We start from the raw sequence: 13175 nt of genomic DNA on the forward strand, positions 1-13175 counted from the left end.
ACCCCTTCCCCAAACACAGCCCGACTGACGGGTCTCGCCTCGCATCTTGCTGCCAGGGACGGGGCTGCCTGTCTGCAGAGCTCGTGGGCCGAGCCTGTGATTGGACGCACTGCCCACACTGCAGTGGCACTCCAAGGCGGGGATGCCCTGGGACCACGTGTGCAAGGTCCTGCTGGTAGGACGGGGCCAGGGGAGTCACAGGGCAGCCTGGCTGCGGAGACTTCTGTGAGAGAGCGGGCTGTCCACCCTGTCACTCTACCACACGGCCAGCCACTCCCGCTCCAGGGCTTCAGCCTTTAATGGGTCTCAAAGCAAACCACGCCTCATCCGTGGCCTCCCTCCCTTCCTGGCCAAGGGAGAGCATGAACAAGGCGCTGAGAAGATCCGCTGTACCCCACTCCCAGTGAGGATCTGGTGACAGCCAGTGTGACCCTGCCAGCCGGGCATTATCGGCTCACCCGCAGGTGAAGGGAACACCTTGCCGGGGGCAGGTGAGAGTCCTGTCCCCCACCCCGCCCACTCTTACCCTCCAGGGCTGGCCAGTGTGCTCACACCTGCTGGGCCTCGTCAGCTCTCCCGGTCCCCTCTGCCACCTGACCACTGGCACTGCCTGTTCCCTCAGGATTCCGGGAACCCCCCAAGCCATGGGCCCCAGACAGCAGGCTCCAGGACCCTCCCCGCGGAGGATGGGGAGCTCCTTTCCTGGAGCTACGGAGCACATGGGGAAGCACCCACAGGGTCCCCATGCAACGCGCCCAAGAATCCAGCCCTGGGCCTGTCCCCGGCTGCCTGGACAGGGAGGGGTGTGTGAGCTGTGCTGACAGGTACCTGGCAGACAATGAAGGGGACCTTCCTACAATGAGGGAGAGAGGCACCAAGGTGCCCAATGCCCAGGGCCATGTGGTCAGATGCCCCTGTGGGGTCTTCTACAGCTCCCCAGACCCTACAGCAGACCCTTCCAAGAGTGGACCCAGAGCATGGTATTGCATCAAGCTCCCCAGTGGCTCTAGTGAGCAGCCAAGTTCAGGAAGCATCAGCACAGACCCCTTCGGGCCCCTCCAAAGGCTCTCCGAGGGACAGAGAGCTTGGCACCGTCCCTGATGGAGCTCTCTCGAGATGTCTGTGGCTAGAAACGCCATCTCCACGGCCTCCGACAGCCTGGGCATGGTCTAAACCCCAGAAACCCCGCCTCCCTGGCCTCCGACAGCCTGGGCATGGTCTAAACCCCAGAAACCCCGCCTCCCTGGCCTCCGACAGCCTGGGCATGGTCTAAACCCCAGAAACCCCGCCTCCCTGGCCTCCGACAGCCTGGGCATGGTCTAAACCCCAGAAACCCCGCCTCCCTGGCCTCCGACAGCCAGGGCATGGTCTAAACCCCAGAAACCCCGCCTCCCTGGCCTCCGACAGCCAGGGCATGGTCTAAACCCCAGAAACCCCGCCTCCCTGGCCTCCGACAGCCCTCCGTGCCACCTCCTTTCATCCTTGTCTGCGTCCTAACTCTAAAGAACCGGCCACAAAGGTGAGGAAGGGAGAAGCGGGGCCCCGAGATCCCCGCAGGGACACGGAGCCACTCCGATGGCCGCCCCTCACAGCTAGTTAGAAGCATCCAGAATCCCATCCTCGCCCTGCTGAGCTCCCTCAGGACAGGAGGCTGGCTCTCCATCAACCAGGCTGTGGCTCGGGGTGGGTGGCATTCTCAACAAGGGAGGACGGGGTCCAGAGGGGGCGGCCCCTGCCTCGGACACCCAGAACCCAAGAGTCCCACGTGTGTAAACGCTCCTGCAGACGGGGAGGAGAGGGCAGCCACTCACCTTTCCTTGAAATCGAGAAAGACCTTGGCCAGCGTGCTGCCCCCCACCATCATGGACACATCGATGGCTCTCAGGAAGCTGTGGTGCACCTTGATCAGGTCCTGGGTTAAACAGAGCCGTGAGTGCCCGGCCAGGCCCACCCGAGGCAAGATGGGAGCACCGTCCTGGATGCACCCTTGTGGCTCAGTGGCTCCTGTCGAGGGGGTGAGGGGCCCGGGTGCTGGGCCTGCACCCCTCCTATGTGTTCATGCCAGGGTATGATGCAGGTAGAAGGTTCTACAGCAATGGCACCCCAAGGAGCCATATGTGTGGGACGGACAGCCCGTACCCACAGCCCGCATCAGCCCGTCTGACACACAGTGGCCGGCTCGGGGCCAGCTGTGCAGCCAGAGTGGTGCAGCACAGTGCAGCGCCGCCCTGCTCAGCCAGCACCCCGGGACCCGCAGTCCCACCCCGGGCTTCTTTCTGTGTGTGCTCCTCCATCCTGGCCACAGCCCATGGCCGGATGAACTCTGGGTCAGAGGCACAGCCCACTGGAAGCTCTAGGGTCCAAGCCAGCCTCGTCCAGGACAGCATAACCAGAGCCCATCCCTGCAGCTAATGAGACGCCCAGGGAGGGCAGGACACAGCCACTACATGGGCTGCGGGCATCTGTGGCCACCAGGCCCGGAGGAAGCGCCAGGAGCAGCGTGTCCCCAGAGGAAGCCCACCCATGTGCGACTGCCAAAATCTGGTGCCAGCACCCTGCTCTGCTGACCACGCCAAGGTGACTGCCTGGGGAACTGTCTTTCTGTGACTGCGTTCAGATACCAGCAGAGCAGGCGAGGGGGTCTTCTCAAAGGGGTGGAGGGACATGTTTCTCTCTCGCGCTGACAAAAACTTCATCTACATTCCCAGGGTCGTCCATGCCTCCAGCCATGCAGGTCAGTGCCACCCCCACCCGCAGACAAGGGGAGCCCAGAAACCTGCTACCCTGACTCCTAAACCCAAGGACACTGGAGAGCGGGGTGAGGTCTCCTCCTTCCAGCCAGCACGCGCCACCACAGAGCCGCAGCGGTGCAGCTCTCCAAGGCCCTGGGCACAGCAGGACATGTACAGCCAGTGCCGAGTTAAGGCCCGGAGCCTGGCATAAGCGAGGGGGCCGGGACCCTTACCTCCAGGTTAATGAAGACAGCCGCCATGTCTGCCGGGCTGAGCACCAGCCGCAGGGGGCTCATGTAGTTCTGGAAGAGAGAAGCCCACCACTGCCACCCTGCTGCTGTCACCCGCCCTCTCAAGGTCACAGCTGCCGGCGGAGGGTCTCGGGGCAGCTCCACAGGAAAGCACACTGGGGTGCTCCATGCTTACTGGGGCACGCCTGTGCTCTGGCCACATGGGGCTCCATGCTTTGGGGGTGAGTGCCGGGGAGCAGGGAGGTGCAAGGGCAAAGATTCTAACGCTCCCAGCGTGATAGGGGCAGTGTCCTGCAGAGGCCCCTCACACACAGGGTGGACTTGGGTGCTGCGGTATGGCTGCCCTGGGGTGGGAGTTGGGTTGTGGCTTGCGGTGAGCAGCTGAGACCCAGGAGGCAGGGCAATCAGGACTCAGACACTGAGCTTGTGCTCCTGAGCACGACCCCAAAACTGTTATCAAAAGGGACGCTCTCCACCCCCAGGAGTGCCGGAGGGGCAGGGAGTGGACCAGAGCCCTCCAGCCCCAGCCTTAGGTGGGATGTGAAGTGAAGACGAGGCAGCGTGAGGCTGCTGCCCTGCTTCGGAGGCCCAAGAGGCCCTGCCACCCTCTCCTCTCCTGCTCCCCGAGTGCTTCCTGGCCAGGGCGGCCAGCAGCTCTGCGGGCGTCCTCTGGGCCCAGCTGTTGGACCACCGCTTGGCCACCACGGGGAGTAGAGCGCATCACCCAAGCCACACCCGGGTGACAGCCTCAGGCGGGGTGGAGACAGACCCCAGGAGCACTCAGCCGTGGAGGGAGGCGGAGGCCAGCAGGACCCCGGCAGAAGCCGACCTCGGGGCCAGGATTCCCAAAAGGGGCGGGACTCTGCCAGGGCGCAGGCAGAGCTTCGAGGGAACTGGAAGGACCTGGACCAGGGTGTACGCATGTGTGTGCAGAAAGGCTGCTGGCCAGGGACTGGAGGGTGGGGCAGCAGGAGGGGCCTGGCCAGAGCAAGGCCAGCCTGGACCCCACACCACAACCAGAAGATAGAAAGGAGACTCCAACCTGAAAACAACATGGGGTTTTCTCTCCAGTAAACACTGGCAGTTGGCAATAAAGACTCAGAAGTGCTGGCGAAACGCGCCAGGGCCGGGCCAACCAGGTGCCCACAGGAGGCCCGAGCGGGGAAGGGCAGGTGAAGGCTGGTCCTCAGCCCTCCGGGAGCTCAGCCGGTTGGCAGGAGAGAGGACCCGGATGCATGGGGCTGGAAGAGCTGTGCAGGGGGCTCGGAGTCTGCGGCTCTGGCCACCAGGCCTGACCACACCCTGTGCAGGACACTCCCAGGCCCCATGGGAGCTGCCCCATTTTACAGAGGGGAAGGCTGAGTGTGGGGAGGCTGGGGAGCAGCTCTAGGCAGGGTGGGGGGAACACTCGAGGAGCTAGCTCAGTGCCTGCCTTCGAGAAACGCTCAGGAGCTGAAGCCGTAATCCCACCCCGATTAGGCTCGGGGGAGGAGCAGGGACGCCTGCAAGCCGGGGCTTCAGGGGCTGCAGAGGAAAGGAGAGGGCACCCTCCTTTTGGGTAGTGGGTACTGGAGGCAGGGCTGGGAGGGCCACTGAGCCTCCTTTGCCTATCAGAGACGCCCTGTGGACCTGCCTCCAGAATGCACTCCCAGGAGGCGGATGGCCCCGCCATGACCACAGTGGCCGCGGCCATTTTCCAGCGACCAACGCCCACCCTCACCTTCTCGATGTCCTCCAGGGTGCGGTAGTACTTGGCCTCAGTCTCCTGGATCTCCAGCAGGCAGCAGCTCCTCTTGTCATCCTCAGTCATGCCCATTTTCTACAGGAGGGAAGGGGGCGTCAGCAGGACCCCATGGGGCTGGCCATCTGCCCCGTGACACCCGGACACCCCTGCACAAGACGACACCTCCTCGGGTTTGGCCACGAGGTCACTGAGTGTGCAGTGCCGCAGCCAGATGAGTGACAGAGGGGGCCAACCCCTTCCCATCCATTTTGCAGATGAAGAAACTCAGGCATGGGGAGGGGATGTGGCACAGAGACAGTGCCAATGCAGGCTTGTAGGTGGAGGCTTCTAGAATCCCAGGCTCCTACTCCTCCGATTCAGAATGTCAATTCTTCACCAGACTGGAGCGAGCACCTCAGAAGCCACCCCTCCAGCAAAGGAGCAGGGGTAACCTGCTAAAGCACCTACTGCGTGCAGTCCTCTCTACAAGGCAGACGGGTGCCTAACTCCATGCAGACCGCACCCACCACTGCACGTCCCAGTGCCAGCCACCTGCAGGCCGGACTCTTCTCCTGAGTGCCTGCTGGTTTCTCACCAGGGGGCCTGAGATGCCCCCCCCCCCGGCAAGGCCCCTGGGGCCTCCTCCAGAGCAGGGCCTGCCCCCACCCCTGGTAGAACTTGGCCGGGGCAGGACTGTTCAGAGATAGACTGGCCAGTGGTCCAGGGTGAGGCGACAGGTGGGGTCACTGTGGGGAGTGGTGGATTTTCCTGACACTGTCTAAGGTTCTGTTAGGCTGGGTGAACCACATCTGTCAGAAGGCTCTGGAGAAACGTCGCTGTGACCCACGGCACTGGTGTCTGCCCTAAGACCATCATCATCCTCCAGGACATGCCCAAGGGTCCCCTTGGGTCTGCCAGGCTGCAGTTCTAAGGCAACGTGCCAGATGGGGCTGGGGGTACAGGCCCACGGGGGTGCTGAGGGTCCCTGATGCCCGAAGTCACGTGTGCCTGACCACGTCTCCCTGGGGGCAGGGTCCTGAGTTTTCTCAAAGAGGTCTGAGACCTTCCTGAAAGGTCAAGAAGATGGCGTAGGCAGGACGTCCCCAACCTCCCCTTCCAGGGCCACTCACCTGCATGTATCTAATCTGCAAGCGTGGAGAGAGAAACCAGAAACAGTGCCAGTTAGCAGGGCCCACACTGTCCCCACAGGCTGGGCTTGGGGCATCAGGAATACCACCCCACGACCAGCCAGCAGACCCGAGGTCACATCACAGCCCCTGGTGCTGCCCAGCTGGGCAGGGAGAAGGCCTGGGGGCCAGAGCCCCCAGAGCAAGGGGCACCTGCCATCCTCTGGCCTATCTCCCTTTGGAGATGTCACCATCTCTATTACCTTCTACTGGTGCTGCTCAAATAGCTCCAGACAGGACAAGGGAGGACATGGAAGCAGCCGTTTTCTCTCAGAGGAATCTGGCAGGAAGCAGGAACCACCCCTTGCCCCCAGCCCCTGCCTGGATGGACGGGACGACTCAAGACCAGCGGGACCAGCACTGGACATTAGGACCCTATCCAGAGCGGGACAGCAGCAAGCGGCCCAGCCCGGACACAGGCAGCACTGCCCGCAGCCTGGCAGGTTCTGTGGACGCTCCCTGTCCTTTCCCAGGTGCTTCAGAACCAGGGACAGCAGCAGGCTCCAGGGAGCACCCACTCTGGCCAGGCACAAATGGGGGTGTCGAGAGAGAGGGCCTGTGTGATCCAGAGGCAGGGATCCCCCACACCACCTCACAGGCACTGCACCTGCCCGCTGAAGTTTACCCGCAGGACACCAGCTTTCAAACGACTTGGGGAGTGGGCTGGCCCTGACCAGTCAGACCTCAATCCCAACTCCAGACAGCTCACTGGCCACCTTGGGACCTCTCAGGCCAGCTCTGGGGAGGCAAGGGGAGCCCCAGCAGCAGCGCCATGGCTCAGCCTTCCAGCCCTAACAACTGCCCTGGAAGGCTTGGGAGCAGGGCCGCCCAGCCAGGCTCCCCGGGAAGGCAAACTGGGGGCCCTGCTGCCTCCACAAAGCGCTGTCATCCCTGGAGGAAGACCCCATAACGGCCGGGAACAAAACTCACCTGGAGACCCTTCACGGACAAGCAGAGAAACCTGCTCTTAAGAGTCCATTTGGGGGCTGTGAGATCCCCAGCCCTGCACCTGCCTGTCTCTCCCAGCAGGACGCCAGCAGAGCGGGCGAGGACCCCCCGGCAGGGCCTCTTCGGGGATTTGGTTCCCCAGCTTTCTGCCTCTCTACCACCAGCTGGTTACTCCCACAGTGAAGGAAAACACTGAAATCGGCTTTCTGAGAAACTTCCCCATGTCTTCAGGGAAAACGAATGGCATCAAAAGCCTCCGCGGTTGGCAAGTGGCATCTCGCCCACTGCTCAGGAGCCTGGGAGTCCAAGGGCCTGCGACCTGCCCCCGAGGTCCCCATCTCCCCATCCCAGCCCCGCTGGATGCCCACCTTCCACACAGCAGCTGCTGGCAATAAACCCAAACGGAGCAAACTGGCGTCCGAGAGATTACTCGCCAGTGCCTGCTTGGAAATAAACATCCTTGCAACATAAAAGATGCACAGCTGGCTAATTGGGCCGATACTGGTCTCATCACTCTCCACACAAAGGGGGAAATTGATGCGCGCTGTTGGACTGTGTGCCAAGTTACTATCTTAGGGCTCCCTGGGCAGGAGGGACTGAGGGTCCTGCAAACCCTCGGATGGAGGGTCCTGTGGCAGGGCGGAGGGTCATGATGGTGCTGATGTCGCACCTGGGGCACCTGAGAGCATCTCCATAGGAGGAAGGGCACTTAGTGGAGCAGGAGTCAGCGAGAGCTTCCAAGGATGCGCCTCAGAGGAGCCCCGTGGGGACTGGGAAGGACCAAGGGGTGTACCCTCTGGATGTCCTCCTATATCCAGAGCAGCTCCCCTTCGGTGGCTCAGACATGGGGACAGCTCGGTATTGTGTGAAGCAAGGGCCAGGCTGTTCTGTGGGTGAGGGGAGAGGAGGGGAGGGGGTTGGGAGGGGAGAGGGGAGGGGAGGGGGGAGGAGGTTGGGAGGGGAGAGGAGAGGGGGTTAGGAGGAGAGGGGGAGGGTGTTGGGAGGGGAGGGGAGGGTGTTGGGAGGGGAGGGGAGGGAGTTGGGAGGGGAGAGGGGAGGGTGTTGGGAGGGGAGGGGAGGGTGTTTGGAGCGGAGGGGAGGGTGTTGGGAGGGGAGGGGAGGGTGTTTGGAGCGGAGGGGAGGGTGTTTGGAGCGGAGGGGAGGGTGTTTGGAGCGGAGGGGAGGGGTTGGGAGGGGAGGGGAGGGGTTGGGAGGGGAAGGGAGGGGGTTGGGAGGGGAGAGGGGAGGGGGATAGGAGGGGAGGGTGTTGGGAGGGGAGGGGAGGGAGTTGGGAGGGGAGAGGGGAGGGTGTTGGAAGGGGAGGGGAGGGTGTTTGGAGCGGAGGGGAGGGGTTGGGAGGGGAGAGGAGGGGAGGGGTTGGGAGGGCCGGGCTCACCATGGGCTGCTGCACCTCCACCTTGATGATGTCCTCGTAGACGTCATCGCCTCCGTCCTCACATGGGACGCAGTCGTAGATGTCCTCCCCCAGGTCATGCTCGCTGTACAGGAGGAGGCAGGTTAGAGGGGAGGGGAGGCTCCCACCACCCTGACTGGGGAGCCGCAGAGCACGAGGGTCCACGAGGGACGCAGGCGGCTGGAGCCACAGTGAGGTCACCTGCCTGGGCCTCAGTCTACACAGTGGGGTGGGCCCCGCCTGTGGGGCTTCCGTGAGCGTGAACTGGACGGCGCGGGGAGCACCCTCGAGGGCTCTGCCTGCTGCCTCCACAATGTGCATCTCAGACAGATCTACCAGGACAAGCCCCCACTTCTCCAGCCCTCTGCTAAACGCTAGGGACACAGGCCTCAAGGGCCGGGACCCCCGCCCTCACCAGAATCTTCCCACCCCTATCTGACCGGCGCACGCAGCTCCTGCCTCCAGACCAGAAGCCCCTTTCCCCCCAGCCCAAGGCTGTGACCTGGAGCCCTGAGTGCTTCCGGCTCAGCCCTGACTCTTCCAGTCCTTGAAGCCAAGGTGCAAACGTGCCAGGTACATGGAGGGCGACCTGGAGTTTGTCATTTGCCTTCTGAAACCAGACCCAAACAAATTCCCGCCAAAACCTAATACAATAAAGCTTTGTTGTAGCTCATGGTCCTACTCCAACAAACCACCCCTCTGCCTGCAGGACTCAGTTCCTGGGCCACCTCCTCCAAGACGCCCTCCAGGACCCCCACTTGGCCTGTGATCTGGACTCTTGCAGGCATTCGTGTGCTCAATGCAGCTCCTTGGCGACATTTCCAGTGACTCTGTGCATGGTGGCTGACCAGCCTGGCTCCTCCCCACACTGGGGGACATTTCCAGTGACTCTGTGCGTGGCGGCTGATGAGCCTGGCTCCTCCCCACACTGGGGGACATTTCCAGTGACTGTGCATGGCGGCTGATGAGCCTGGCTCCTCCCCACACTGGGCTTCTTCAGCCCTCCTTACACTCCACACCTGCCCTGCTAGGGCTCAGCAAATCTTTCACTGCATCAGCTACTGAGCCAATCAACCACCCCTGTTCCCACGGGCCCCGCTGGGGGCTCACTACACCCAGGGGCTCAGGGCAGGAGCTACGCCAGGCCCAGGCCGGATGTGTCTTCAGCTCTGCACGCCATCAGCCCTGCACAAGGACACCTCTCACAGCCTAGGCTCAAAGTGGGTGGCAAAGTTCACTGCTGGAAGGATGGAAATAAATGCAGAGTACCCCCTTCCACTGCCAGCATGGCCAGCATGCAGGCAGGCGAGGCAGGGATGGAGGCTGGGGCAGGAACGGTCCCTGCGGCACTCAGGAACGGGCTCCCCAGTCACACCGCATGCCACGGTCTCATCCCAAACCTTGCCTCTGAATATCAGTTGTTGCCTTTTTAGGCTGGGGTTGGGGAGGACTATTCAAGGTCTGCTTGAGAGAGAGAGGCATGTGTGCATTCAACGAAGGCCCTCGGCACCTTCCCTGGAGGACACGCCGCAATGCGTGAGCCACCCAGCGTCTGCCTGTGGGCGAAGCATCTGGGCCTCTCTAGAGGGGAAGCCGGGGGCGAGCCCAGCTCCTGCCTTGCAGAGCTTCCTACAGGCAGGCAGGCAAAGGTGGCGGAGGAAGCTGTCGCTCCGGGTACTTCATTTTCTGCACCACTACGGTGTGAGTGAGGCGGCTGAAAGCCAGTCAGACGAGCAAAGCTGGCAGAGGGCAGATGGCCGTGGGACAGACATGGAATCCTCCAACCCGCATTCAAAGAGCCACCCACCCGTGGGCAAGTCCCTCTGTGTGCCAGCGCCTGAAGAAAACCAGTCATTCTTTTGGGCCTCACAGAATCCCTGGAGGTAGACAGCGCTGTGACCATCGTGCAGACTGAAACAAACACACAGATGAAACTGGGGCAGGGCTGCGGCCCTCGGCCACTGTCCTGTTCCCTCCTCGCCCGCCCTCCACCTCGAGAGGTCTGTTGGGGTGCTGCTCAGCCGTTCAAGAAAACTGAAGCCGGGGCAAACGCAGCCTTCAGACGGGCTGGGCCCACAGTCTGGTGACAGAGACCCCCCTGGGAACAGACATGAAGGCAGGAAGGGTGTTTGTGTGCGCACAGGTTTTCTTACTAACCCATCTCAAAGGTCCGTCCCCAGCCAGGTCCGGCAATTGTCTTAGAAACTGTCACCAGCAATGATACAAATCACCTCCCCTGCCTCTCCGGATGCCGTCTCCAAGGAAACAGCCCCCACCGCTCTGCCCGCCAGGATGCCAGGGACGCAGGCAAGGGGCTGCTCCCCACGTTTCCGTCACGTGGCACGGCGAGGCTGGCGGCGAAGCCTGTCGGGAACTCTTGACAGTTGGAGGCGAGGCAAGACAGGGAAGCTTCCAGGCTGCTGAACAAGACAAGTCAAGGGCAGATGAGGCCACTCACACTGTCTAGAGACAGACGTCGGCTTCTCTCCAGCAGGCCAGGTGGAAGAAGGGGGCTGGCTATTAAACGCTGCAAGAGCTGATGAAATGGTTAAAAAAGGCTGCAAGCTGGGCCTGGACTGGGGCCTGGAGTTTGTCCCGTGCAGGGATGGCAAACGGCCGCACTGTGGGGCATCCCAAAGAGTCCAGGACTCTCCCCCACCACTCAGAAGGCTGCTCATAAAGGCCCCAGTGCAGCCCCCATCATGAGCCGACCAGAACCGGGTGCAGGCAGGATGCTGACGACATGCAACGTCTTTCCTCTCCCTTGGGAGCCCCAGGCTTGTCACGGTGCAGATGGGAAAGCCCAGCTCCGGCTGCCGCAGGGTCTCTCGGATGCCAGGGACACACATCCTTCGCTCGTGCCGCCCCCCGCAGCAGCCTCCCACTGCCATTTACTGAGTACCCTATGACGTGCCCAGATCTGACACCAGGCCTGAGTGTATTCCGGAAAATACAGCATACGATCCACTGATCCCGGGATGGGGGAGGGCGAGCGAGCCCCATCCCAAGTCCATACATTTTTTTTTTTGAGATAGAGTTTCACTCTTGTTGCTCAGGCTGGAGTGCAATGGTGCAATCTTGGCTCACGGCAACCTCCACCTCCCGGGTTCAAGCGATTCTCCTGCCTCAGCTTCCCAAGTCAGTAGCTTAGATTACAGACATGCTCAACCACACCGGGCTAATTTTGTATTTTTAGTAGAGATGTGGGTTTCTCCATGTTGGTCAGGCTGGTCTCGAACTCCCGACCTCAAGTGATCCGCCCACGTCGGCCATCCAAAGTGCTGGGATGACAGGCGTAAGTCACGGCGCCTGGCCCAAGCCCAAACATTTTAAGGAGGGAGAGGACAGAGAAGACTGGGGTGGTCAGAATCTTCCTGAACAGATGAAACTCGAAAGATGCTTTGAAGCCTGGGTGAACCTAGAAAAGGGACCCAGAAGGCAGAGTCCCCTGCTCACCTCCCTCTTCCCTGAGCCATCTTTAAGTCAGAACTGTCACGCCTGGATCTAGGCCCAAGTCCACATCTACAGAGCAGCTGCTGAGTCTCAAGCTTGGTGAGAAACGCCATGTACAGGGTTTTCACAATATTTCTGCTAAGCTTTTTAAGGATCAAAACACGCCCTCAGCGGAACGTTTCTGACAGATGGATACACCTGTGTCTCTCATGCCCTCCCACATCACAGAACATTTTCACCTCACCTGAGCTCCTCCCCTTCCCCATCAGGCTCCTCCCCGTCCCCAGCAACCACCCTCCTAACTGTTCTTCACCACAGACGAGCCTTGTCTGTAGTCGAATGCCAAGGGCATCCTGCGTTAGATTTGTTCTTGTGCCTGGCTTCTTTCCCACAATATCGGGTCTTTGCGACACATCCACGCCGACCGCTGTCCACAGCTGCCGCCCATTCCTGTTTCCTGCCGAGTACTAATCCATGGTACGAATAACAACACGTTACCATTCTCCTTCTTGATGGACATTTGGGTTGCCTCCAAGTTTCTGGTAATTGTGAATAAAAGCTGCTATATGAGAATTCAAGCTGTGTGTGTGTCTGTGTGTGTGTGCAGGTGCACACATGTGCAGTGGGTGGGGCGGGGGGTTACACATGCTTTCTTTTCCTTTGGAAATGAAATTCCACTAGGCGTGGAGTTGCTGGTCAAAGGGGAGGTCTATACTCAACGTCATAAGCAACTGACAAACGCTTTGCTGAAGTGGGTGCATCCCACACCCCAGCCAGCAGCGCTCGCCAGCCCAGCTGCTCCACATCCTCGTCCGCGTCTGCCGTTGCCAGTCTTTCTCAGTTCAGCCCCCAGAGTGGGCGTGGAGTGAAACAGGACTGTGCTTCTACTTGGGACTTTCCTGATGGCCAACGCCGTGGAGGGGTCTTCTGTGTCCTTGCTGTTTACCTTCCTTTGTGAACGGTCCGTTTCAGACTTTTGTCCATCTCTAAAAATTGCTCGTCTGTCTAACTGAATTCTGTGAGTTCTTTACACATTCTGGATACATGTCAGATACGTTTTGTGATTCCTCCCCTAGACTCTAGCCTAGCTGTTGATGTTCTTAATGATATTCTGATAAACATTCATCTTTAATTTAATAAAGCCTAATTTAGCACATCTTTCTTCAGTAGCATTCTGGCTCTGTCCTGTGTCCTAAGAAATCCTGTGTCTTGTCTAAGAAATCTTTGCTGTCTTTCAGTCACAATATAATTTCTTACAGGAGCTGTGTAGTTTAAGTCGTTACGTTTAGGTCTCTGATTCATCTCAAATTAATGTTTGTGTATGGTATGAAATAGTGTTCACTTTTTTTCCCACAGGAATATCCACATGTTCCAGAACAATTTCTCAAAACTTCTCTTTTTTGAGCAGGGCATGGCGGCTCATGCCTGTCATCCCAGCTACTGAGGAGGTTGAGGAAGGAGGACTGC

The 13175-nt window shown here is 60.4% G+C and overlaps 1 protein-coding gene across 4 annotated transcripts in view; it reads right to left on the reverse strand.

The window, feature by feature from the left end:
• Nucleotides 1-13175, reverse strand: part of VAV2 (vav guanine nucleotide exchange factor 2) — a 227217-nt gene that overhangs the window by 45498 nt on the left and 168544 nt on the right. For all 4 annotated transcript variants that reach the window (XM_064371734.1, XM_064371732.1, XM_064371733.1 and 1 more), the window contains exons 5-8: nucleotides 8238-8340; nucleotides 4704-4802; nucleotides 2966-3034; nucleotides 1812-1912 (exon numbers count right to left, since the gene is read on the reverse strand). In XM_064371734.1, coding sequence (XP_064227804.1) covers nucleotides 1812-1912; nucleotides 2966-3034; nucleotides 4704-4802; nucleotides 8238-8340 — 372 coding nt within the window. The remainder of the gene's footprint in view (nucleotides 1-1811; nucleotides 1913-2965; nucleotides 3035-4703; nucleotides 4803-8237; nucleotides 8341-13175) is intronic.

Source organism: Aotus nancymaae, unplaced genomic scaffold, assembly GCF_030222135.1.
Source record: "Aotus nancymaae isolate 86718 unplaced genomic scaffold, 86718_ANA_hifiasm-v0.15.2.pri h1tg000158l, whole genome shotgun sequence".
NCBI classification, from domain to species: Eukaryota; Metazoa; Chordata; class Mammalia; order Primates; family Aotidae; genus Aotus; species Aotus nancymaae.